General features: G+C 36.8%; 1 protein-coding gene across 1 annotated transcript in view; it reads right to left on the reverse strand.

Annotated features, from left to right (window-relative positions):
* Positions 1-539: 539 nt before the first annotated feature.
* Positions 540-24122, reverse strand: part of Als2 (amyotrophic lateral sclerosis 2 (juvenile)) — an 80520-nt gene continuing 56937 nt past the window's right edge. Inside the window, exons 18-33 of the mRNA XM_013014930.1 lie at positions 23360-23391; positions 22995-23093; positions 22309-22473; positions 19553-19664; positions 18794-18871; positions 15492-15625; positions 13920-14087; positions 12326-12443; positions 10096-10253; positions 8492-8614; positions 7353-7529; positions 6082-6127; positions 5415-5476; positions 4738-4887; positions 4402-4498; positions 540-1815 (exon numbers count right to left, since the gene is read on the reverse strand). Coding sequence (XP_012870384.1) covers positions 1777-1815; positions 4402-4498; positions 4738-4887; positions 5415-5476; positions 6082-6127; positions 7353-7529; positions 8492-8614; positions 10096-10253; positions 12326-12443; positions 13920-14087; positions 15492-15625; positions 18794-18871; positions 19553-19664; positions 22309-22473; positions 22995-23093; positions 23360-23391 — 1758 coding nt within the window. The 3' untranslated portion in view covers positions 540-1776. The remainder of the gene's footprint in view (positions 1816-4401; positions 4499-4737; positions 4888-5414; positions 5477-6081; positions 6128-7352; positions 7530-8491; positions 8615-10095; positions 10254-12325; positions 12444-13919; positions 14088-15491; positions 15626-18793; positions 18872-19552; positions 19665-22308; positions 22474-22994; positions 23094-23359; positions 23392-24122) is intronic.

The following is a 24122-nucleotide window of genomic DNA, read 5'->3' on the forward strand; positions in this document are numbered from 1 at the left end:
TTCTCAGTAAGTCTACTTGTCTCAAACAGTCCAAGTTTGTCCACTTCCACAAAATATTCTTGTCTGTCTTAAGGAGGTAAACATTTAATAAATTTGTTTTAATAGCCAATTATACTATTTGTACTTGTACAGAAAAATTAAACAATCCCTGATGGAAATGCGAAGTGCTTAACATAGACAACTTTTTGAGAGTTGGTTCCTTTCCAAATAGAACAGTTATGTTCTGGCCGATGGCAAGAGGCAAGGTGGAAAAGCTCCTTGAAACATTACAACTGTGAGATAATCATCTGTTTCTAACCAGAAAAAAAAGTAACAAAAACAAAATGAAAAATGATTAAGTATCAAATATACCTTTTATAATAGCTTTCTTTTGGGCTCTTGTCCTTGGGTCATTAGGATCAGAACTAACTCCTTCTTTGTCAGCAAAGATGATTACTGCTTATATTAAAGGTCTCACAATGTTGGCAAAAGGAACACTGAGCCTGGGTTTCTTTTAATCTGCCCTATGTCATTTCTTCCACAATCATGAAACCACCTTATAAAGATGAATGAAATTTATTATGAAAATTGCTGTAACATTACAGCCAACATTCCAAAACAATATTTTAACAAACATTTGTCTTGATTAGAAAGTAGAGCAGGAACCATGATCGTTTTTCAGAAGCTGTTAACATCTGCGGAGTCACTTCACCTAATCAGAACATTATGTCCGCTCACTATGGTACGTATGGGTTGAGATGATAAAGAGCACCTATATTATCCATAACAGCTACTAGTGTCACTAGTACAGTGTACACCAACAACCTACAGTAGGACAGTAAAAAAACAAAACAAAACAAAACACTAAAATGTTGAGGTGCCATAATACTTTTGAGATGGGAAAAGCCAAAGCTTCTTTCCTCTTTCTTCCCATCTGATTCAGTGCGAGGTAAAGAACCACAACAAAGGCCGGGGAATACTGCAGTTCTTTCATTGGTATTCCATATAACAGGTTCCTTGCAGAAGCTTGTCAAGACTTTTAGACCCAAGCATTGGAATCCAGTGTTGCGTACAGACAAATGCTGATGGGCATTTGAATTCCAGTGTATTGACTCTCTGTTACTGAGGACACCAAAAACAAAATTCCTATGTTGATTTTAATCAAGTGGCAGAACACTGCTATGTGGATGCTCTCCATGTTTGGGGTTAGGGTGTGGTAGTCTCTGCACTACTCTAGTGTAAAAGCTTAGAAAAAGTTAAAACTGCAGTTTAAAAATTTCTTTTCCCATCCCTAGCACAGAAGCATGCTGCACACGTGACTGGAAAGGGCCTATGAAGGCGCAGTGTGGCTGCATAGTTTCAGCCTGCTTCTTGCCAAGGGATCTAGGGAAGCTGCAGATGGATTCAGGCAAACCAGAAACTCAAAAATATTCACCAACTTCTTTAATGTAAGAAGCTGACCATGCTGGGAATTTTTCTTACAATATCATGTGGTTGACATATCCTTCTCTGTGGGAATGGATAGCCTTGTTTTCCAAATAGTAGATGTATGAAACCTTTGGAACTGAACACAGGCCAACGACTGATCTAATTAGATTTCATCTCTCTTAAAGCTATAGTCTCTGTCTCCCCTGTGGGCTCAGGATTCTAATTATTAGTAAGGCTCAGAAATAATGACCAAATAATACAAAGTCCTTTCCAATTTCAATATTGTTCTTTTTTGTCACTGCAAGAAGATTCCAGATGGCGCTATAATGCTTGGTGGTAGATAATCCCATTTGCAAGCTGTTATGCAGTTTAGTTAAGCTTCTCACGCTGAATCTGGTAGTAACATGCCTGAAAGAGTTCAAAACAAGTTCAATTTTAGTTTTAAAGAAACTACATAGAGCCATACACTTAGGACTAAAGAAAGAAAACCCCTTCATACTGAGAGCCCAACAAATACAGTAGCTTACACCTTTCCCTATTTCAAGTCCCTCACCCAATGGCTATTTTTGGTAATTAACAAGATTTTGCATATTTTTCTCTAATCTTTAAACAAACAAATAAACCCATTTTCTTCATCAAGTAGAAATGCCACGATATTTACTGGTAACCAGGTATCTAGAGCATGCTGGTCACTTACAGTTACTTAGACAAGAACAATCAGAATCATTTGACATGTTCAAAAAGCCTAGAGATTAAACATCACTGCACCCTAGAGCATCAGAATTTTTACCTTAAGAAGTATTGCAGTGTTTCTAAAAATTCAGGTTTGAGAATTACAAGGAATACCACATCCAGATGAGCAATGTTTCCCACTTTTTTAATTCCTTAGGATAAATTCTTAGGAATAGGATTGATCAAACCTCACTAACATGTTTACTGTTGTGGATATAAACATTAGTAATAATTTATAGGAATTATTTTTGCTTGTTTTTTTTAACTGTATTTTTTTAATTAAATTTTATTTTTGTGTGAACATACTGTACAGAGGGGTTACAATTACATTGGGCAGGATAATGCATACATTTCTTATCAAGCATTGCAGCCTCCTCCTTTGTTTACCCTTCACATCCCTTCCCTACCTCCCCCCTTTAACTGTATTTTTTTTTGTCTTTTCTTTTTTGGTACTGGGGATCGAACCCAGGACTTTGCACTTGCTAGGCAAGCGCTTTGCCACTGAGCTACATCCCAGCCCAATTTATAGGAATTATTATATTGCAATAGCAAAGTGACAAATAGCTATTTACCCCATTATCATAATTTGTGAATGATGACTTTACTCTAAATCTGCCAGAATGGGGTATAATTTAGAAACATTTTTGCTAAACTGAGAAGACACAAAGTGGTATTATTTAAATCTTCAATACTATTTTGAGTCAGTTTGAGCATTTTTTATTGGAAAATATACTGATTCAGTTTCTTTCTTTTTGTTCTGTTTAGAGATATTCTTCATAAATAATAATGTAAGTCATTTGTGGCCAATATTTCCCCTGGTTTCCTCTTTTTCAGTTTAATAAAAATGTTAATGTTGTTTGGTTTAAAAGTTTGAAAAGTCAACACAAGTCAAAATTTAACATTCATTTTAATTTTTCATCATTTTACCCAACTTTTCCATAAACTGCAAATAAAATTTACTATTCAATCTTTCTTCCAAAATTGCTAATAAACTATCCAATACTTACTTTATCATTTATTCAATGTTTTTTATTTTCCTTTTAGGTTTCCATTTTTTAAAATTTTCATGTGAAGTTCTTAGAACAGGACTGTTCCTATATAAGGATTATACTTTCTATTTAGGTATTGTCTATTCAATTGACAGTAACATACTATTTCATCTTAATTATTTTAATTTATAATGTTTTACTAACTGCAGAGTGGTCTGCTCTCCCTCTTTTTTAAGGGTGGTTTTTGCTACTTTTTATTTGCTGTTCTTCCAATAACCTTAGAATGATTCTATTAAGTTCCAAGAAAAAAAATCAAGGTGGGAAATTAAATAGACCAAATCAGTTGGGTATGGTGGTGCATGCTATAATCTCAGTACTCTGGAGGTAAAGACAGAAAGACTGAGTCAGACTAAGATACATAGTGAGATCTTATTCAAATTCATTATTTGTACACTGTCCTGTTTCCTATTTTAGTTCCACTAAAAAGTTCTGTTGGATACTTTTTTTTGTACGTTTTTATTGTAAAAATACTGTACAGAGGGGTTACAGTTACATGAGCAAGGTAGTGAGTACATTTCCTATTGAGTATTGTTGCCTCCTCCTTTGCTGTTGGATACTTTCTGTGTCTGTAAGAATTCTGTTTCTTTTTTTAGGTCAGAGACTCAAACTCCAATTCAGTACCTGATGCTTTCATTCACTGGTCAGCACTTTACCAACTGAGCCGTGACTCCAACACCTTTCTGTTTCTCTTCTACAGTTATAAAAGTAAGTATTTACAACATTTTGAATGTTCAATTTACAGAGACATTAAGTAAGTGAATAATTTGCTTTCAGATTTTAAAGAATAACTGGCTTACCCAATTTAATATATTGTCATAATTTTAAATATCAAAAACTTGCATTTTCATTCAATTTTCCTATATAAAAGAAAATGGCTGAGTGCCGGTGGCTCACACCTGTAATTGTAGCTACTCAGAAGTCTGAGAGCTGAGGATTGCAGTTTGAAGTCAGACCAAGCAAGAAAATCAGTGAAACTCTTATCTCCACTAAATTTTACCAAAAAATTGGAAGTAGAGTTGTGGCTCAAGTGGTAGAGTGTTATCCTTAAGCAAAAAGGTTCAGGGACAGCACCCATGCCCAGATTTCAAGCCCAAGAGTGGCACAAAAAGAAGAAGAAGAAGAAAAAGAAAGTGATTAGTGGAAGACTTACAATATAGTAAATGAAGGATAGCTTACAAGATAAGCATTATTTTTAAATAATACTGACACTCACCTTCAAGGTGGTGAACATTATACCTTGTTCCCCATGCTGAAGATAGGGGTCCATCAAGTCCTCAATGAGGTGCACCTCAGAGCCTAAATTCCTAATCCTGCCCGAAAGAGAAAAAGATGCTAAGTCATTTCCATTTACAAGGCCTTCCTCTTTTTGAACCAATCGATAGGAAGAAAAAGTGAAATAAGGTGGTAATACCATAGTAGAGTGTGTTAACAGAAGTAAATTTTTATTCTCTATAAGGAGAACACAATCCTGTCATCATTTCAGAAAAACTCAACAGCAGACTCATTATAATAAAGCTCAGTATTAGGGAAGTCAGAAAACATTAGATACCTGGCCCGTAGCACCACATATAAGAAAACGGGGAAAAGGTCATCCATGGACCATAAGAAGTCTTCCTGGAGTGATGCCAGGACATTCTGAGAGATCTCTTCAAAAGTCTGCTGGATGACCTTAAGTTTGTCTGATGGGGTAAAGGTTGTGCTGTTGTGAAAAATAAAATCACACAAAAAAGTCCATTAATTTCTTAATAAAGCTTGGAACTGGTCTTATTAAATTTTTGACAATATTTCCTTCTGAATTTCACATGTCTCAAATTGGACATGAAGCCTACTGAATCACGGAAAGGGATGATCTCCAGGGAAAAGGCCTCCAAGTAACAAGAGTTCATACGAAGAGTTTGTAAGTTAAGTGTTATTTCTTTCTACCTACATGAAATCTTTTTCTTATTATATGTTCTTTTCTTTAACCAAGTGGGAATTAAGTTCACGGAATTTCTATTTGGCTAAAGATGTGAGAATACAGATAAATTCCTGAGTAGGCTGCCCACTACTTTTGAAAATGCAGAGCATTTCAGAGTAAAAGAAGAGACTTTCTGATCTCCAGATTGAGTATAGCAAAGTTTGGGAGTGGAGAGGGGGCACTGAAGGAAAAAAAGAAAAGAGCTTATCAACATCGTAATGGACTAAACACTACTGTTATTTGTAATTTTTCAACAACTCAGATATCACCTGATCTGCTGCAGGCATTCTACTGCTGAAGCAAAACAAGCATCTTTCGTAGTTGGTAAAACCTACAGAAAAAAAGGAATTAATAAAGATCAAAGAGGGGAGATTACAACAATAAAAAGAAATAAAAGTTGGTGAGTGCAGCTCCCTGGTGGATAATTGATACTAACACAAGTCTGAATACTATCTTACCAAAGTAAAATGAATTGTTTTTCCAAGTAGTTCATAGAACTTAAGGTAAAAATCCTTGTTTATAATTTTCTTTCCCAGAGCACCTTATAATATATAAGTTTCAATCTTGCTGCTGACCTACAGAACATCCTCTAATGTTTCCAAATGAAGTATCCACCTGCAGATCTTAAACTGGATTCTGTCATGTAATCCTGTCTGGACTTAAAACTCATGATCTTCCACTCCTATGTCCGAAGACAGGAAGACAGGCTCATTCCACCATACCCAGTTCAATGTTAAATCCCTACTCTTGGTTTAAAACTCAGTGTGCCCTAACTGTTGTCATGTAGATGCTTCATATACCTTTATTTCAGACTCTTCACTGGGGACCCAAGGGCAAGGGATGCAGACAAAATGTTCATGTAAGAATTTTTTTTTCTATCTTGAAACTTCATAACAAAGGAAAAGAGCATACGTAAGAAAACGAAATCTACTATACCTTTTTACTCTCTCCAAGGATTGACAAGGTCACTGGCCAAAATTTCCTATAATAAAATCCATAAGTGGTTAATGTAAGATGTTACTATTGTAGATATACGCCCATTAAAAAGCTGATAGCGCCGGGCGCTGGTGGCTCACGCCTGTAATCCTAGCTACTCAGGAGGCTGAGATCTGAGGATCGCAGTTCAAAGCCAGCCCGGGCAGGAGAGACCGTGAGACTCCTATCTCCAATAAAACCACCAGAAAACCGGAAGTGGCGCTGTAGCTCAAGTGGTAGAGTGCTTGCCTTGAGCTGAAGAGCTGAGGGACAGCGCCCAAGCCCAGAGTTCAAGCCCCACGACCGACCAAAAAAAATAAATAAAAAGCTGATAGCTAAGTTGGCTTCTCTGTTCTGATCATGACTAGAAGTATCTATAATATCTCAGAGAGATTTGTGACTAATTACTAATGATACTGGCTAAATTCTTTCATTCAGTTTTATCTCATTTTTACTATTAAATTACTCTAGTGAAAAAAATTACTTTTCAACTAAAGCTTATTCACTTTTCTTTTTGCCAGTCCCAGGCTTGTACTCAGGGCCTGGGTACTGTCCCTGAGCTTCTTTCAACACTTGTGCCATTTCTGGCTTTTTCTGTTTATGTGGTACTGAGGAATCGAACCTAGGGCTTCCTGCAAGCACTCTACCACTGAGCCACGTTCCCAGTTCTTTATTCACTTTTTTTGAAAGCACAAACACATAATTATAGGGGATCAGCTTTTTCACTGCAGTCTTTCATAGTATTTCCCTGGAGCAAGAAATCATACCTTAGGACAGAAGGAGCACCTCTAAGACTCTGAAATCAATTGTTAATGGAGAGGGAAGGAAGAGAAAGAAGCACAGTAGCAATTTTTATAAGGAAGGTTTATATACGTATTTTTTTTATTTAAATGATTACAAAATACCAAGCAAAACAAGTCACTTAACTTTTTTTTTGAGGGGTGGAGGGTTGTGGGGCTTGAACTCAGAGCCTGGACGCTGTCTTTGAGCCTCTTTGTGTTCAAAGCTAGTGCTCTATCACATATGCCTCAGGGCCATTTCTGGTTTGTTGAGGTGGTTAACTGGAGATAAAGAGTCTCACAGGGACTTTTCTGCCCGGGTTGGCTTTGAACCATGATCCTCTGATCTCAGTCTCATGAGTAGCTAGGATTACAGATATGGCCACCTGTGTCTGGCCTCTGATAGATTTTAAATTAAAAGCTTTTAGTAGCACTCTTAACTGCTATACTTACTTCTGAACTCCAAGAAAGCCCAAGAGAGCAATATCTGTCTGCTTATTTAAACGCAGAACACATTCCCAGTAAATGTCTTCCTCACGATCATTATCCAAGGCATAGAGCATGAACAATGGTGGGTAGAGCCGAGGTAGTAGCACAGGAAGCAGTAATCCAGAACTTGTTACAACGTAACTACAAATATTAGAGTGGGAAGATAGAAGTATTCTTATTATAACCAAATGTAGAATAAAAAAATAGAGCTTCTTTTCCTAAAATTTAAAAGTGCAAACATGACATGTTAAAGAAGTTGTTACTCTACTCTTTTGGGGGAGTACTTGGGTTTGAATTTGGCTTCTTGCTTGCTCATTGTATCACTGAGGCCATGCCCCCAGCCCTTCTTTTAGTTGACTTTCAAATAAGGTTTCATATTTTTGCCCTGGATGGGCTTTCAGGCTTGCATAGGCTTGCCTCAAATTGTGATTCATCTGATCTCTATTTCCCAAGTAGCTATGGCTGCAAGTGTGCTCTGCTACAGTCTGGCCTGTGATTGTACTGTTTAAATATAGAATTAACAGGAGCAACTTATCTACTGCTTTGTCTTGGACCAACTACAAATTCTAGTCATTAACTGGAAATCAAACCCAAAATCTTGGTTTCCTTTTCTCTTTGCAGGTACTAGTGCTTGATTAACTTGGTTTTCTTTGTTCACAGTAGCTGGAGCTCAACCACTTGAGCCAAACCTCTGACCTGGCTTTTTTGCTGGTTAACTAGCGGTGGAGTCTCGCAGAGTATTCTGCTTTGACTAGCTTAGAACCTCTATCCTCCAGGTCTCAGCCCCTTATGAAAGTAGGGTTATAGATCTATGCCACTGGCTTTTGTTTCCACCCTAAGGCTGCTTTTTCTCTGAGGCTCTTTCTATGTTGGCATGAAGTTGCTAAGCAACATTTGTTGCTGATTGCTCCTGATTGTGGTTGCTCTTTGTTGAGAGAAAACTAGATACCTCAGAGAACCTAGAGGACATCTAATCTGTCTATATCATTGAAGAAATGAGGGAACAGGTCTAGAGAAAGCAACTTAAAAGTGGGCCTTTTTGGATAGATTATCTAGCCTCTAACCCATTTCTACACCATTTTATTTTACTTAATTCTACTTACCCTGGCTCTGGAGATTCAGATCTGGAATCTGACTTCCCAGTGCAAAATGATTTCCTTTCAGTTGGCAGAGGAGCAGAGAGAGGAATTGTACTTCCTTCTTCAGGAAGTTCAGGAAATAAGAACCTAAGACATAAGTACAGCTATACAATTACATTTCCAGAGGAGCTGAAATAAGTAAAAATATATCTCTAGTTGTTAATCTATCTCAGGGCCCATGAAAGCAAACTTAACAAGTATTTTAGTGGCTCAGAATTCTAATCTGATGTGCTGTGGGGTTTTTTTTCCTGCCTAGTTACTAAGAAATGAAGAATTCTAATCTACCTAAAAATATGTATCTTATCTGAAGCCAATTTATACTAACTCTAAGCAGAAACCATTATTCTTAGGTAAGCAAATACCAGTTGAAACTGTGTTCAATATTAAGAATCATTAATTATAGAAATCTCAACATAAATTTAAAAGTTAAAGCTGATTTGCTGAAAGTTATTTTTTCTAGGGATCAAGGGATTAAATTATTGAAGGATTTTTTATTTGTTTTTGTTTTATAGCCTTGGGTTTTACCCTAGATTTTATCTCTGACTCTGGTAGGCTGGGAGACTACCATATTTTTATACACTTAAACCTTGACCTTTCAAAGGTAGTTTGTATTCTTATCTATTTCTTGCTCCTTCCTCTGTCTTAATTTTACAGTTGGAAAAGCTAAAAAAAAAAAAGATCAAGAAATTTATCTTCATTATACACATCTAGCTAACTGTTGGAGCTGCAACACTCTATATGCAGTGTTTTTGGAGGACATACTGCTCTTTAAAACCTGGAATACTTGCAATGCATTCATCAATTTTGAGGATAACAGTATAATGAAGCTTCTGTCAAATTCATGAATGTTTATATATTTAATTCAATGTAGTATTTAAAAACATTAAGAAATCTTGCATCTAACAAGCAGCCTAGAACTACCATCTCCAAGATTCTTCATGGCTTGTTCAGCTACTGTTTTCATATCACCCTAATAGTCATTTTCCTTGACATATAAAATAGTAGAGCCATACTCATTCCTTCCTATTTTTCTCTAAAGTACAATCATACTGACATAATGTATGTTTTATATCTTACTCTTTATTCCCACTAGAATGTAAGTGCCACTAGAACACTGATGCTAAGAGATAGAAACATTCCAAGGGTATTTGTTGAATAAATAAATGTATATCATGCTGTTGTGAAGGACAGAGTAAATTTTCAGAACAGAGCTTTACATTGAACTTTATCTACTCTGTGACTAGGGATTAGGAATATAATTTTGCCTAAAAAAATTATATCCAAATAAAAAGTATCTTTCACACCAAATTAGAATAAAAATAACAAACATATTGAACTTCAGTTAAAGGAAGTAAATAGCTCTGGCTAAGATTTATTTTTTTTGCATTCCTAACACAAACATAAATTGAGAATACTTTTGCCAATTAATCTATTTAAGAACCTATGGCATTATACCATTTTCTTGAATAATTTCTGTGATAAAGGGTAGAATTAGGGTGACAATACCAAAGGATTAATGTAAACTACAGTTTTACAGCTTTCAGATTTCAGTGAAACAAATCTCTTACCTCACTAGCTGGAAAAGTCGCTTAAGGTATGACTTAATCTCCTTTACTGCCTCCTGCAGTAGTCGACGGTTGGCTCCCACACCTACGTATGTCATTCTATATACTGCGACTAGTGTCTCCACAAGTCTGCCCAGTGGATGCAGTGGAGTGTCACAGGCCTGAGCAGAAAGAGAATCAAGTAAATCAGTCAAAATAATTAAGAGCAGAAACAAGCCATCAATGATACACAATCTCATAAAATGATCATTAAAAAAATGTCAGTAGTTACCTTACTTATTTAACTGTGACCCCTCTGTACATCACCATTACAATATAATAAAATTTTAAAAAATTGTCAGCAGTTAATTCCAAACATTGAATCTACTTAAATTACACATTGCTTTAGTTCCTAATGATTTTTTTTTCTAATTGACAGGTAATACTTTCACATTTTTATAGGGAACAATATAATTTTTTGATATACTTATATATTGTGTTTGATCAACTCAGAATACTTAGGTTATCCATCATCTTGAATAGTTATCATATCTTTGTGATGAGAATATTCAAATTCTTTCATATAGATATTTTGAATTAAATGATGCCATACTGCTAAGCTACCCACAATCACCTTTTGTTTAATAGAATACCACCACTTATTTTTCTACAATGAAAAACTATTTGGCTATTAAAAAAAAAAAGACTAAATCCTGTCATTTGCAGCAATATCAGTGGTATAGAAGGGCAGGTACAGTAAGACAGATACACATGATCTCCCTCATATGTGGAACTTAATAAAGTTGAACTCATAGAACTGGAAGCCAAAACAGTGGTTACTGAGACTACTAATCTTAATCTGACTTCTTTTTTGACTTGGGAAAATATTCTTGAAAATGTTCACATATGTTTAATCTTGAAAATGTTTATATAACATATATATATATGAATGTTGAGATAAACATTCTAATGTATTTTTTTTGGTGGTGGTGGTCATGGGCCTTGAACTCAGGGCCTAAGCACTCTAACATTTTGAACCACAGTACTACTTCCAGTTTTCTGGGGGTTGACTGGAAATAAGAATCTCATGAACTTTTCCTGCCTGGTTTTGAACCATGATCCTCAGATCTCAGCCTCTTGAGTAGCAAGGATGACAGGCATGAGCCTCCAGTGCCCAGCTATTCCAGTGAATTTTAAAGTTCACAAAAATGAGCCAGGCATGGTTGTACATGAGGTAGTGCAGGCAAGTAAGTATCCAGGCCTGCCTGGCTTCACAGTAACACCTTGCTTAAAACAAAATAAAACAAAACAAAAACCTTCACAAAAAGTATGTAAACCATTACCTCAGAGAAATATAAATGCTGTTGATACTTTTCCCATAATTATTAGCTTTTATTAGTTCAAAAGGGTTTCATTGTGGTACTTTCATCTATGTATACAATGTAACAAATCAAAATTCACCATCTATCATTCTCCTCCTCTCCTTCTTAAAACATTCAACAGGTTTCATTATTCTGTTCTCTGTTCATTATTCTGTGTCTATAAAGTACTTCACTCATATTCACCTCTAATACCCTTTCCAATCACCTCTACCTTCAGAATTGTACTCACCCCCAAAACAAACTTGTTTAACATTCATATTCAGAACCCTGAATATAACAGAAAATAATGCATGTCATAATTTAAATTCTGCTGATCTAAGAGGGGTGAGAAAGAAGCAAAGGCAGCATTTTAGCATGCTTTGCTCATAAAACCTCTACTTTGCTAATTTTACCTTAAAAGATTTTTTTTTTTTTGTCAGCCATGGGGCTTGAACTCTGGGCCTGACCGTTGTCCCTCAGCTTCAGCTCAAGGCTAGTGCTCTACCACTTGAGCTACTGAGCCACTTCTGGTTTTCTGGTGGTTTATTAGAGATAAGAGTTTCCTGCCTAGACTGGCTTTGAACCATAATCCTCAGATCTCAGCCTCCTGAGTAGCTAGGATTACAGGTGTGAGCCACCAGCACCCAGCTAAAGATTTTTTAAACACCTATTTTAAACTTTGAATTTAACCCTTAGGAACCTCCTTGAGCATCATACAAAACTTAAAAAGTCTTTATCTTATTAAAGAGTTTATAATCATGAAGAAATATGACCTTACTAGTCAAGGTAGCAAAATAAATACTAAGAAAGTAAAACCAGGATCAGGTTAACATTTGAATGATGTATTGTAATAACAACATCAATTCACAAAGCCAATATAATTTTGACTCTACCTTTATTAAATATTTCTTAATGTCTTCATATTTCTCCACAGAGAAGGCACCAACATGTTGGGGAATGAATTCCAAACTCTCTAGTGTCTGAGTCTGTGAACGACTTAGTATTTCTGGACTACAAAAAGGAAAAAGGAAGCCAATTGTATATTTCACATCAAGAAAGCAAGATAATTGCAAATGTACACAGGAAACATATCACCAACTCAGGATAAAATGGAACATCCAGCACAGGCCCAAGTGAGTTCATAAAGGGTGGATGAATTGCCATGAGGCACTCTGTTTACATATTATCCAAAGCAACGTTTAACATTATACATACTATAATGAGTTAATGAAAATTGTGCTCCAAACTATAAACCATGCTGTTGAGAAATTAATGACATTAGCTTTAAGACCTGTTATAATAAGAAGGAAAATGAATAAAAAAAGCTTAAGGAAAAGAAAACTAAGTCAAAGAGCAAAGGAAGAAATGAAAATAGGCCCAAGAAGCAAGGAGCTCATAATAATACAACAGGAGACATGGGAGATCACAGACAACTTCCTGAGGTTGTTGTTCTTGTCTCTCCATTACTTCCCTTGTACTTTTAGGTTCTCAGAATTTTCCTCTTAGGTACTACAGCCAGAAACTGCCCATTTCTGTGAACAGGCAAGATGTAGGGCCCAATGGTGGGATGATAAACAGAGAAGCACCAAAGTAAATAGGGTTTGATCTTGCCTCTTGAACTTGAGAATAACCAACACAGGGAAAAAGGTTCTACTTCTTTGAAGTTGTGGCTCCTGCAAACTTCTTTCTCATAGTTGCTCTATTCACTGCCATTACCATTTAGCTACACAGGTACCTTACTTAGTGGCTAGGGCATGGGAGTCCGGAGAACAAAAATGAAGACCAGTTAAGTAGCCTCCATTCAGTGTTTTAGAAGTCCTGTCTCTCTCCTAGAGTTAGAGCTACAGGGTTTTTTTTTTTTTTTTTGGTCGGTCGTGGGGCTTGAACTCTGTGCTTGGACGCTGTCCCTGTGCTCTTCAGCTCAAGGCGAGCACTTTACCGCTTGAGCCACAGCACCACTTCCAGTTTTCTAGTGGTTTTATTGGAGATAAGAGTCTCACAGACTTTCCTGCCCTGGCTGTATTTGAACCGTGATCCTTAGATCTCAGCCTCCTGAGTAGCTAGGATTATAGGTGTGAGCCACCGGCGCCCGGCTGCTAGAGGGTTTTTCTCTGGATCTCCAGCTATCTGCACCACAGTGCTTATTTTCAGACTGCCTGAGTTCAGGCTGAGGAATACTGAAGCAAAAACTCATTAAACTCATTGATTTGGTGATACTATGAATTTAGGTGTTCTTCCTCAATTATCTGTTGCTATCTGCTTTACCAAGCTCTCAAATAGCTGTCCATATATTCTGTCCTGGTTTCATAATGGAGTTCAAGAGAAGATAAAGGATGAGTGCTTTAACCCAGTTTACTCATGAGAAGTACATCATTAACTTTTAAATTATATTTGTGGAGTTTAAATGTAGTTAACCTTGGCTACTTAATAGCTTTCAGTTTCATCTGCTGAACAGTTCTACCACATGCTGGGCAGGTATTCACTCACCTGTCTTTGTGCTGGCGCCGATTGATGGTCAAAGCCACAGCAATATTATCCCATGCTTTCCAAACTTCCCCTTGGCCTGGGCTCTCACAGCCCAGCTGATGCCAACACTCATCAAACACTGCTCTCCACTTCTCATCTGGTGGCACTGCCAAGTTCCCTAGCTTCCTGCTAATAAAGCCAAATCAACCTTCCATTAACCACTTCTTTTTTGCAAACTCATTTCAAATTATAGAAGCTTTCTAATATACAACTGAGAATAATTCTGACCCACACTGTCTAAATTGGTGGCAGCTCTATTTAAAAATTCTGAATGCAAAATTGGAAGAGATAGTTTTTATCCAATTATTGTTTTTTAGATACTGCAACTGATACCTGCTTTCTACATCTCCACAGAATTAATTTTAGAAACACAATTCCTAGTAAAATGAAGACTTTTTGTACTTTGCACATTGCATGATGAGAATTGCGAAATGTATTCATTACATATGGAATTTTAAAAATACTCTTAGAAAAAAAATTTGGTACACTGGAACATAGATGAGATGCAATAACAAGAAGAAAAAGCTAACATTGCAAGCAAAAAGATACTACCCCTTGTCAATATGGCAGCAACCAAGTGAAGTACATTCACTCACTTGGCAGTCTGAGCTTCAGGCAGTAAGGGGTGATTAGAAAGGGACATAAGAATGCCAAGTAGTAGGCCCAGAAGAGGCCTACCCAGAGGTGCAGCTCTTATGCTGGGTGAGTGATTTCAGACTTCTTAGTCCCATGGTGGGTTGGTGGGCTGGAATGCTGGGGCCTCAGACATGGAATTGGGAGAAACAGGAATCCAGACTATGAGTCTAAGTTGCACTTCTGTTCTTCTAAGGATTAAGTTGAAAAAGGAAAAAAACTCTGCATTTTGGACTTTGTGGGGTTGGGGTGTTGAATCCTCTGTCAACTGTCAGAATCTAGGATTAGCTTTACCACACCAGCAATGGCTTAGGTTAGGTTGGTGAGTTTTCTTTCCTTTTTTTGTTAGTAATGTAGACTTTGTTCTTTTTCTTCGTATATGAAGATTTTACTATTCTATTTGGGGGATGTGTGTGTGTGTGTGTATATGTGTGTCTTTCTTTTAAATTGAAATTCAAGTGGTATAGGATTTCCATTTAAGAACACCCTTTCAGGACTAGAAGCATGACTCAAGTGGTAGAGCACTTGCCTACAAGTTATATGCTCTGAGTTCAATTCCCAGTACCTCTCTTGCATCAGTTTGGACAACTGTAGTATTAACAGGACTGCTCTCACACTTGTAACATTCTTTTTTGTACTACTGATATTTGAACTCAAAGCCTCCCACTTAAGTCATACTCTCAGCATAACACCTATAACTCTTAAACATTTACCTGATAAGGCTTAGATTTAGGCCAAGACTATAGATTTAGGTATCTACAGTTGTGTCAGTTAACAATTCAGGGAAATTATATAGACTTTTTGTTTTTAAAAACTTGATTCTGCTTTTAAAATATTAATCTGTTTGATGAAAACAAGACTACCTAAAAATTCAATAGTTAAGTCAGAAGAATTACTCACAAAACTTTGGGTCTATCTTTATCAGTCTCATACAGACTAGGTTTGAAGTAAGTTCCAGTAATTTTTATCCCAGATCCCCATTCTCCATTAAAATAGCCTTCAATGTAATCTCCATTTGGCATAGTCAGTGTTCCCTAGGTGAAGTGAGAGGGGAAAAAAGTAGAATTAGAGGAAGTATTTTCAGTTTTAAAAATTATGAGGAAAAGAAGCATTAAATTTTAACATATTTTTTAATTTGCTCTTTACCAATCTCTGCTCTTTGAGGGTTGCAGTTCAAAGCCAGCCTGGGTAGAAAAGTCCAAGAGATCCTACTTTCAAAATAACCAACAAAAAGCCATTCTGGAGGCATGGCTCAAGTGACAGAGTATCAAGCAAATGAGCAAGCAATTAGTAGTGTGCTAGCCAAACAGGCAAGTTGAACAAGCATGAAGTTGAGTTCAATGCCTAATACTACCAAAAAAGAAAAAAAAATCAATTTTGTTTTTATATTCTAGTAATGAACAACCTAAAAATAAAATTTTAAAAATAATTGTCATTATAATAGCACTATATCTAGGAATAAATTTAATCAAAAAATGCAAGACATGTACACTGAAACTATATTATACTGCTGACAGAAATTAAAGATAAACATGAATGTGAGATATTCTATGTTAATGGATTAGAAGATTCAATTTTATTAGTAAGATGGATTAAAAGAGTCAATAATATTAAGATGTCAATTCTCCCCAAATTACCTATATGTTCAATGTATTTGCTATCAAAATCTCAGCAGGCCAATCCTAAAGTTTATTTGGCACACACCTATACCAAATACTCAGGAGGTAGAGGCAGGAATACTATGAATGCTAGGCCAGCCAAGGCAGTGTGAGCAAGAACCTAATTTTGGAATGTGGCTTACATGGTAGAGGGCTTACCTAGTATATAGGAGATGAGGGTAAAGAATCTGGGATGCTGAAACAATTTTTAAGAACAAGGCTGGAAGACATACTTCATTTCATAATGTAACTCAAAATCTTCTTTTAACTTTATTTTTTGTTTGAGATAGTATCTAGCAGGCCTCAAAATCATGACCCTCTTGTATAAGCTTTCTGAGTGTCAGGATTACCGGAATGTGAAACCATGTTTGGCTAAGATAATGAAGTGTTAACATAAGGAGAGACATACTGCACAAAGGAACATAGCTGACGATCCAGAAATTAGCATATTTTATGGCCAATTAATTCCAACAAATATGTCAAAAAGATTCAGTGAGAAAAGGTAGTAGGGCAAGTAGTTTTTACATATAAAAAGACATCTACACTATTCATAAAATTTCACTTACAGTAAATCCTTAATCTACTAATACAAGATATAAAAACTATAAACCTTTATTTTTTACAGTGGTGAGAATCAAACCTACAGCCTTGCACATGGTAGGCAAACATTCACCCACTAAGCTACATCCTCAGTCCACTATAAAACTAAAAAAAACTCCCAGCAATGGGTGCATACCTATAATCTTAATACACAAAAAGCTGAGGCAGAGGCTCATGAGTTCAAGGCCAGTTTGAACTGTACTGTGAATTCCAGAACAGTTTAAGTCTATATAGTAAGACTCTGTCTTCAAAAACAAACAAAAATAATCCCAGAAATTTCTTGGAAATATTTTTTTAAATAGGACACCAAAGTCTGAGTTATAAAAATTCTTATGATAAATTAGACCTCATAAAAAGTTAACAACTTTTATGCTTTAAAAAGACCCATTCAGAAAACAAGCTGGGTGCTGGTGGTTTCATGCCTATAATCCTAGCTACTCAGGAGGATGAGATCTGAGGATCACAGTTCAAAGAAGGAAATTCTGGGAGACTCTTATCTCCAATTAACCACCAGAAAACTGCAAGTGGCACTGTGGTTCAAGTGGTAGAGCCTTAGCCTTGAGCTAAAGAGCTCAGGGATAGCACCCAGGCCCAAAGTTCAAACCCCACAACCATAAAAAAAAAAAAAAGAAGAAGAAGAAAGCAAAACAAGTCACAGGCTATAGAAAAATATGTATAAATCATATATCTGATAAAAGACATATCCAGAACATAAAAAGAACTCATACAATTCAACAATAAGATTTGAATAGACATTTCACTAAAAAAAGATATGTTAAGTAAACAAAATATGTCTGTATCACTAATCATTTGGTAAATGGCAAATTAAATATAAGAATATTGCTTTATACTCACTGGAATAGAATAACTAACTGCAGGTAACTTTTGTGAGTTAAGAATTTACTCTTTTTGCATAAGGGTATCCATATGCAAAATGAAAATATTAAAGTCCTTACACTTTGTTGATGAGAATGCAAAATAGAGCAACCACTTTGGAAATCATTTGGGAAGTTTCTTAATAGGTCATCCAACATTTATGACATAACCCAACAATTATATTTCTAGTTAACTACTAAAAAGAAACAAAAACATGTATTAAAACATAATGTTGTAGGTCAAATGTTCATATTGGTATTGTTCAGATTGGCATTGTTCACAATAGTCTTGAGTTAAAAATAAGACAGTGGTAGGCCAGGCATGGTGGTGCACTCCTCTAAACCCAGTTACTTGGGAGGCAGAGATAGGGAAATCACAGTTCAAGGTCAGTCTGGGGCCTTGTGAGTGAGTGAAACCACATTGCAAAAACAAGCCAGGTATGGTGAAGCAAGTTTATGGTTCCAGCTATAAGGGAGGCAGAGATAAAAGGATTGGAAGTCCAAGGTCAGTTTGGGCAAAGATAGTACAAGACACTATATGAAAAACAAACTATCAAAGCTAAAGGATTAGAGGCATGGTACAAGTGGCAGAATGCTTTCATAACAAGAACAAAGTTGAGATTAATCCTCAACAAGAACAAAGAAGAAATAATCCAGTTTCCATCAACTAGTGAAGGGACAAATAAAATGTGGTTTGGAAATACTATACAGGGGAGAAAAGAAAATCAAGTACTATACCGGAAAACTTCAAAAATAGTATGGTAATATTGTTTTTACTATACAGAATAAGCCATAGGTATGATTACCTTTATAAGAGAGGTTTAAAAAAGGCAAGTCTTACAGATAAGATCTGGAACTGAAGGCAGAAATAGAAGTAACTGAAAGAGCAGGAGCATATTTTTCAAGTGATGTCTATATCTAAACTAAGGGTCATGCAACTTCATATATCTAAAAAAATCATTGAAATGTACATTTAAAATTAGTGACTCTTATGGTATATAAATTCTTAAACTCAAGAAAAATTAGGAGAAGAATGTAGTAGAGAAAGAAAAAGTAGTACATTTCTAACCTTTCCACTTAGAGTCCAGTCATCAGAAAATTCTCCCTCATAGATAGTGTCATCTTCAGAAAGTAAAACCCCATTTCCCTGTGGGAGAAAAAATAAAAAACAATATAAAAATCACAATACAATAAAATGCAGAGTAAATTAAAGTGTTCCTGTGGTCAAATCTTCAAAGCCTTCCATAATATAAAAGACAAAGAAAATTGTACTAAGAAAGCAGAATATTAAAAGATGGTTATAAAGTTAGGGATAGACTGGGCCCCGTGGCTTGCTCCTATAGTCCTAACTACTCAGGAGGCTGAGATCTGAGGATCATGGTTTGAAGCCAGTCCAAGCCAACAAATCTGAGAGACTTTTATTGCCGATAAACCAATACAAATCTGGAAGCAGAGGTGTGGCTTAAGTGATAGAGTAACAGCTATGAGCAAAAAAGCCAACTGAGCATAATACCCTGAGTTCAAGTCCCAATACTTGGCATACCAACCTAAAAAAAATTAAGAGATATAGGGATTTTTAAAAGTCAATAGGAGCGGGCTGGGAAGGTAGCTCAGTGGTAGAGTGCTTGCCTTGCATGCATGAGGCCCTGGGTTCGATTCCTCAGCACCACATAAGCAGAAAAAATCCAGAAGTGGGGCTGTGGCTCAAGTGGTAGAGTGCTAGCCTGAGCTGAAGAGCTGAGGGACAGCACCAGGCCCAGAGTTCAAGCCCCATGACTGGCAAAAAAAAAAAGTCAATAGGAGCTGCATATAAAAAAATCACACTCACCATCATTTTATTAACGTGGAAGTTGCCTTCATAATATAATCCAAACTGGGTAACTACCACTCCATTCCCCTGGCATACATCATCTTGCCACATTCCCATATATTTTTCTCCCCTGAATAAACAGAAAAGAAGAATGAAAACAGATACTGGTGATGGCAATGAGAAAAGGGATAAAAGTTATTTTACAAAGGACATCCCCCAAGACATTATTTCTAGGTTAGTAGATACCAATTATTCTACTTTTCTAGTTACAGTGGTGAATTCTGAATTCTGTCCCCTCACACACCAGACAGCTGAAGATACCTTACTCAAAACTATGTTCTCATCAGAGTGTCTACCTGACATGGATCTACATACACTTTATTTATTTTTATTTTTTATTTTTTGGGTCTCGTCGTGGGACCTGAACTCTGGGCCTGGGCACTGTCCCTCAGCTCTTCAGCTCAAGGCTAGCACTCTACCACTTGAGCCATAGTGCCACTTCTGGCTTTTTTCTTTTTGCTTATGTGGTACTGAGGAATCGAACCCAGGGTCTCATGCATGCAAGGCAAGTGCTCTACCACTGAGCCACCTTCCCAGCCCTACATATACTTTATATACTTCCTAAATAACTTTAAGATATGTAATTTTTTTAATGCCAAAGAAGCTAAAATGTAAGCAGAATCAAACTTTTTAACTATTTTCCTTTGCTTAAAAGTTTACTTACTAAGTAAATTTTTAAAAAATGTGGTTTGCCATAAAAGGCTAGTCTTTTCACTTACTCAAATTTAAAGAAACCTTACTAGGCTCTTTTAAACAGAAAACTGCTTAAATAATCATACAATTTAGTAATAACAGTAATTTTTAAATTGTACATTAATAACATGGGAGAAAGTGTATATTGTCCAAAGTAAATATATCAAATCAAATATTGAGGTAAAGAATTATATTCCACTGGGCGCTGGTGGCTCATGCCTGTAATCCTAGCTACTCAGGAGGCTGAGATCTGAGGATTGAGGTTCAAAGCCAGGCAGGGCAGGAAAGACCACGAGACTTTCATCTCCAATAAACCACCAGAAAACTGGAAGTGGCACTGTAGCTCAAGTGGTAGAGCGCTCGCCTTGAGCTGAAGAGCTGAGAGACAGCGCACATGCCCAGAGTTCAAGCCCCATGACCAACAACAACAACAAAAATTATATTCCTCCAAGGCTTTAACTGAATTTAACTAGGCTTGATCCTTGATTTGTACATAGGAAAACAAGTCCCTAGCCTGACAGAATTACCTAAGCAGAAAGGCTAAAACTTTTCAGTAGATACTATCCTATCTATAACCCCAGAAGAAATGGTTTCTGCTTTTTACATATTGACTGCTTTAAAGATTTTACATTGAGCTGGGCGCTGGTGGCTCACGCCTGTAATCCTAGCTACTCAGGAGGCTGAGATCTGAGGATCATGGTTCAAAGCCAGCCTGGGCAGGAGAGACCGTGAGACTCCTATCTCCAATAAACGACTAGAAAACCGGAAGTGGCGCTGTAGCTCAAGTGGTAGAGCCCTTGCCTTGAGCTGAAGAGCTGAGGGACAGCGCCCAGGCCCAGAGTTCAAGCCCCACGACTGATAAAAAAAAAAAAAAGGATTTTACATTGAAGCAGTAGCTTCTTCAAGACAGCAAACTCTTTAGGGTAAATGCATATTCTACATAATCCTGGTTTTTTACAGAAGTAATCTACTGGGATTAAGGATGTGAGCCATTGCAAAAACATGAAATAAAAAAGCTGTTTCCAAAGAAGGTAACAGTGGCTTACTACTGTAACTATAATTATTTGGGAGGTGGGGATTGGGAGAATTTCAGCTTGAAGACAGATGGACATCCTAACTGCACAGGATGTATAAATAGGAGGACTGGGCCAGGCTAGTCTGAGCATAAAAGTGATAAGTGAGACCCTATTAGAAAAATAAGGCAGGCTAAGAGCATGACTCAAGTGGTATAGCACATGCCTAGCAAATATTTATTTATTCTTCAGACACTGAGTTCAAACTCCAAGAGATTAAAAAGAAATAATACAAGCAAAAAGAGCTAGAGTTGTAGCTCAAGTGGTAGGAACACTTGTCTGGCAAGCATAAGGTCCTGTGTTCAAACCCCAGTACTGAGGGAGGGCAGAAAAAAAGTAACCTACTGCATGGCCCACAAGAAAAAAAAAAAAAGACAAAACAAAAACTGATATCTGACAACTGTTTCCTTATGAAAAGTGTGTGTGTGTGTGTGTGTGTGTGTGTGTGTGTGTGGTGTGTGTGTGTGGTGTGTGTTGGTTGTGGGGCTTGAACTCTAGGCCTGGGCACTGTCCCTGAGATCTTCAGCTCAAGGCAAGTGCTCTACCATTTGAACCACAGCACCACTTCCAATTTTCTGATGGTTAATTGGAGATAAAGCGTCTCATGGACTTTCCTGCCCGAGCGGGCTTTGAACCGTGATCCTCAGATCTCAGCCTCCTGAGTAGCTAAGATTACAGGCGTGAGCCACCAGCTCCTGGCTGAAAATGTTTTCTAATGTTACCAAGTTAAGATGCTTAGTCTTAGCATGGTGGTAAATGCCTGTAGTGCTAATTAATACACAGGACACTGAGGCAGGAGAATGGAAAGTTCAAGGCTGCTCTGGGCTATACAGCAAAGTTAGAATAAGCTACAAAACCTCAGACTTCATAAAATTATCATTATTTTAAGGGAAGTACAGAACCTTATCCTTTTATACTGTACTTGAGATCAAAAACAGAATACAGTACCTTGTGATATCATCAAAGACACCATATCCTGATTTCTTATCCATCACCCACTGGCCAATGAACATGCTGGGAGAAGAAGAAGTTAATTTTCCACTTCGGAGGAGACCATGACCATGACGCATGTTATCTTGAAAACAGCCTTCAAACACTTCACCAGAGGCGTAACTGTGGAAAGGATCAGTAAAGACCCATCAAATGAACATTACAAAGTCTAAAAAATCCACAGTGATATTCTCAATGGTAATTATTTGTTTATATGATTATTTTTCACAAATAACAATGTTGCATTTTTGCATAATATAGCTTAAAATGTTACTACATAATGAAGGTATATTTGCATTTACATAGGAAGAAATTGTATGTTTAGTCACTTGACTGGAAAATGAAGTAATTAGTTATCAATGAGAAGAAAGAAAGATGTTCAGTCTGTCTTAGAGTTGAGTAATGAAATTACATTAATAGGCAGGATGTATAAGAATGTTATATATAACATATAGAACTTAGGAAACAAATTTACTAACTTACTATTGTCATCTTGTGAGAAATGAGGAATAGCACTATAAAGGAAGACTTTAAAGTGATTAAAGGAGTGTACTGAATTTATTCCTTAGGAATCATGGCTACCCAAACTCTAGATTTTCATGGAAAAATTAACACCAGTCCAACAGTTTTTCTAATGTTATTACCTATAGACACCTTGGCCACACATCTTTCCTTCTTTCCAGTGGCCCACATAATGATCTTCTTTGTTCAGAACCTTGTTTGGGATTCTGTATTCTCCATACCTATCAAGGGAAATGGAAAAAAATATCTAAAGATGTACTTATGACATCTTCACCTTTTATATGTGTACATCAGTAAGCATTTCAATAAAAAGAACAGAGAAAAGATTTACCAATAGGAGGAATGGGGCAAAAAGGGTCTTGGTTTAACCTATATCCATTACCTAAGCTGTTTAGCAAATCTTAGAGAAATGAGTCAAGTCTCTGAGAAAGGCCAATGAAAAGCAGAGGACTTATGTCTGACCTGTCTCTGTCACTAGCAGCATCACTTTGGGTAAGTCCAAGTATACTGCTTTCTCATCTATATAAAATAAGTATAAAGCAGATTGTGTAAAGCTGTTATCTTTCTAAAAATCTATTAAAGAGTAAAAGACATCATAAAACATTATCAAACACAAATTCATCACCCAATTTATATATATAAATTTTTTATGTAGATAAATTACTTCTGTAGCTGACAAAATATCTCACTGCCAGAAATTTATCAATTAAGCCAAGTGTCAGTGGCTTAAGCTTATAATCCTAGCAATTCAGGAGACTGAGATCTGAGGATCACAGTTCAAAGACAGCCTAGGCAGAAAAGTCTGTGAGACTCTTACTACAAATAACCACCAGAAAACTGGAAGTGGCACTGTGGCTCAAAGTAGTAGAACACTAGCTTTGAGCAAAAAGCTCAGGGACAGTGCCCACACCCTGAGTTCAAGACCCATTATCCCCTCCCCCCCAAAATTATGTATATACAGTGACAAAAATATGACAGGCAAGCTTATACAATATCATTTTAGTATCATTACCATAATATAACACTGGACAGGTTTCTCTTTTTTTATTTATTTATTTTTGGGTCCGGTCGTGGGGCCTGAACTCTGGCCTGGGCGCTCTCCCTCAGCTCTTCAGCTCAAGGCTAGCACTCTACCACTTGAGCCTCAGCCCCACTTCCGGCTTTTTTCTTTTTGCTTATGTGGTGCTGAGGAATCAAACCCAGGGCCTCAGGCATGCAAGGCAAGCGCTCTACCACTGAGCCACCTTCCC

Source organism: Dipodomys ordii, unplaced genomic scaffold (assembly GCF_000151885.1).
Source record: "Dipodomys ordii isolate 6190 unplaced genomic scaffold, Dord_2.0 Scaffold1, whole genome shotgun sequence".
Lineage (NCBI taxonomy): Eukaryota > Metazoa > Chordata > Mammalia > Rodentia > Heteromyidae > Dipodomys > Dipodomys ordii.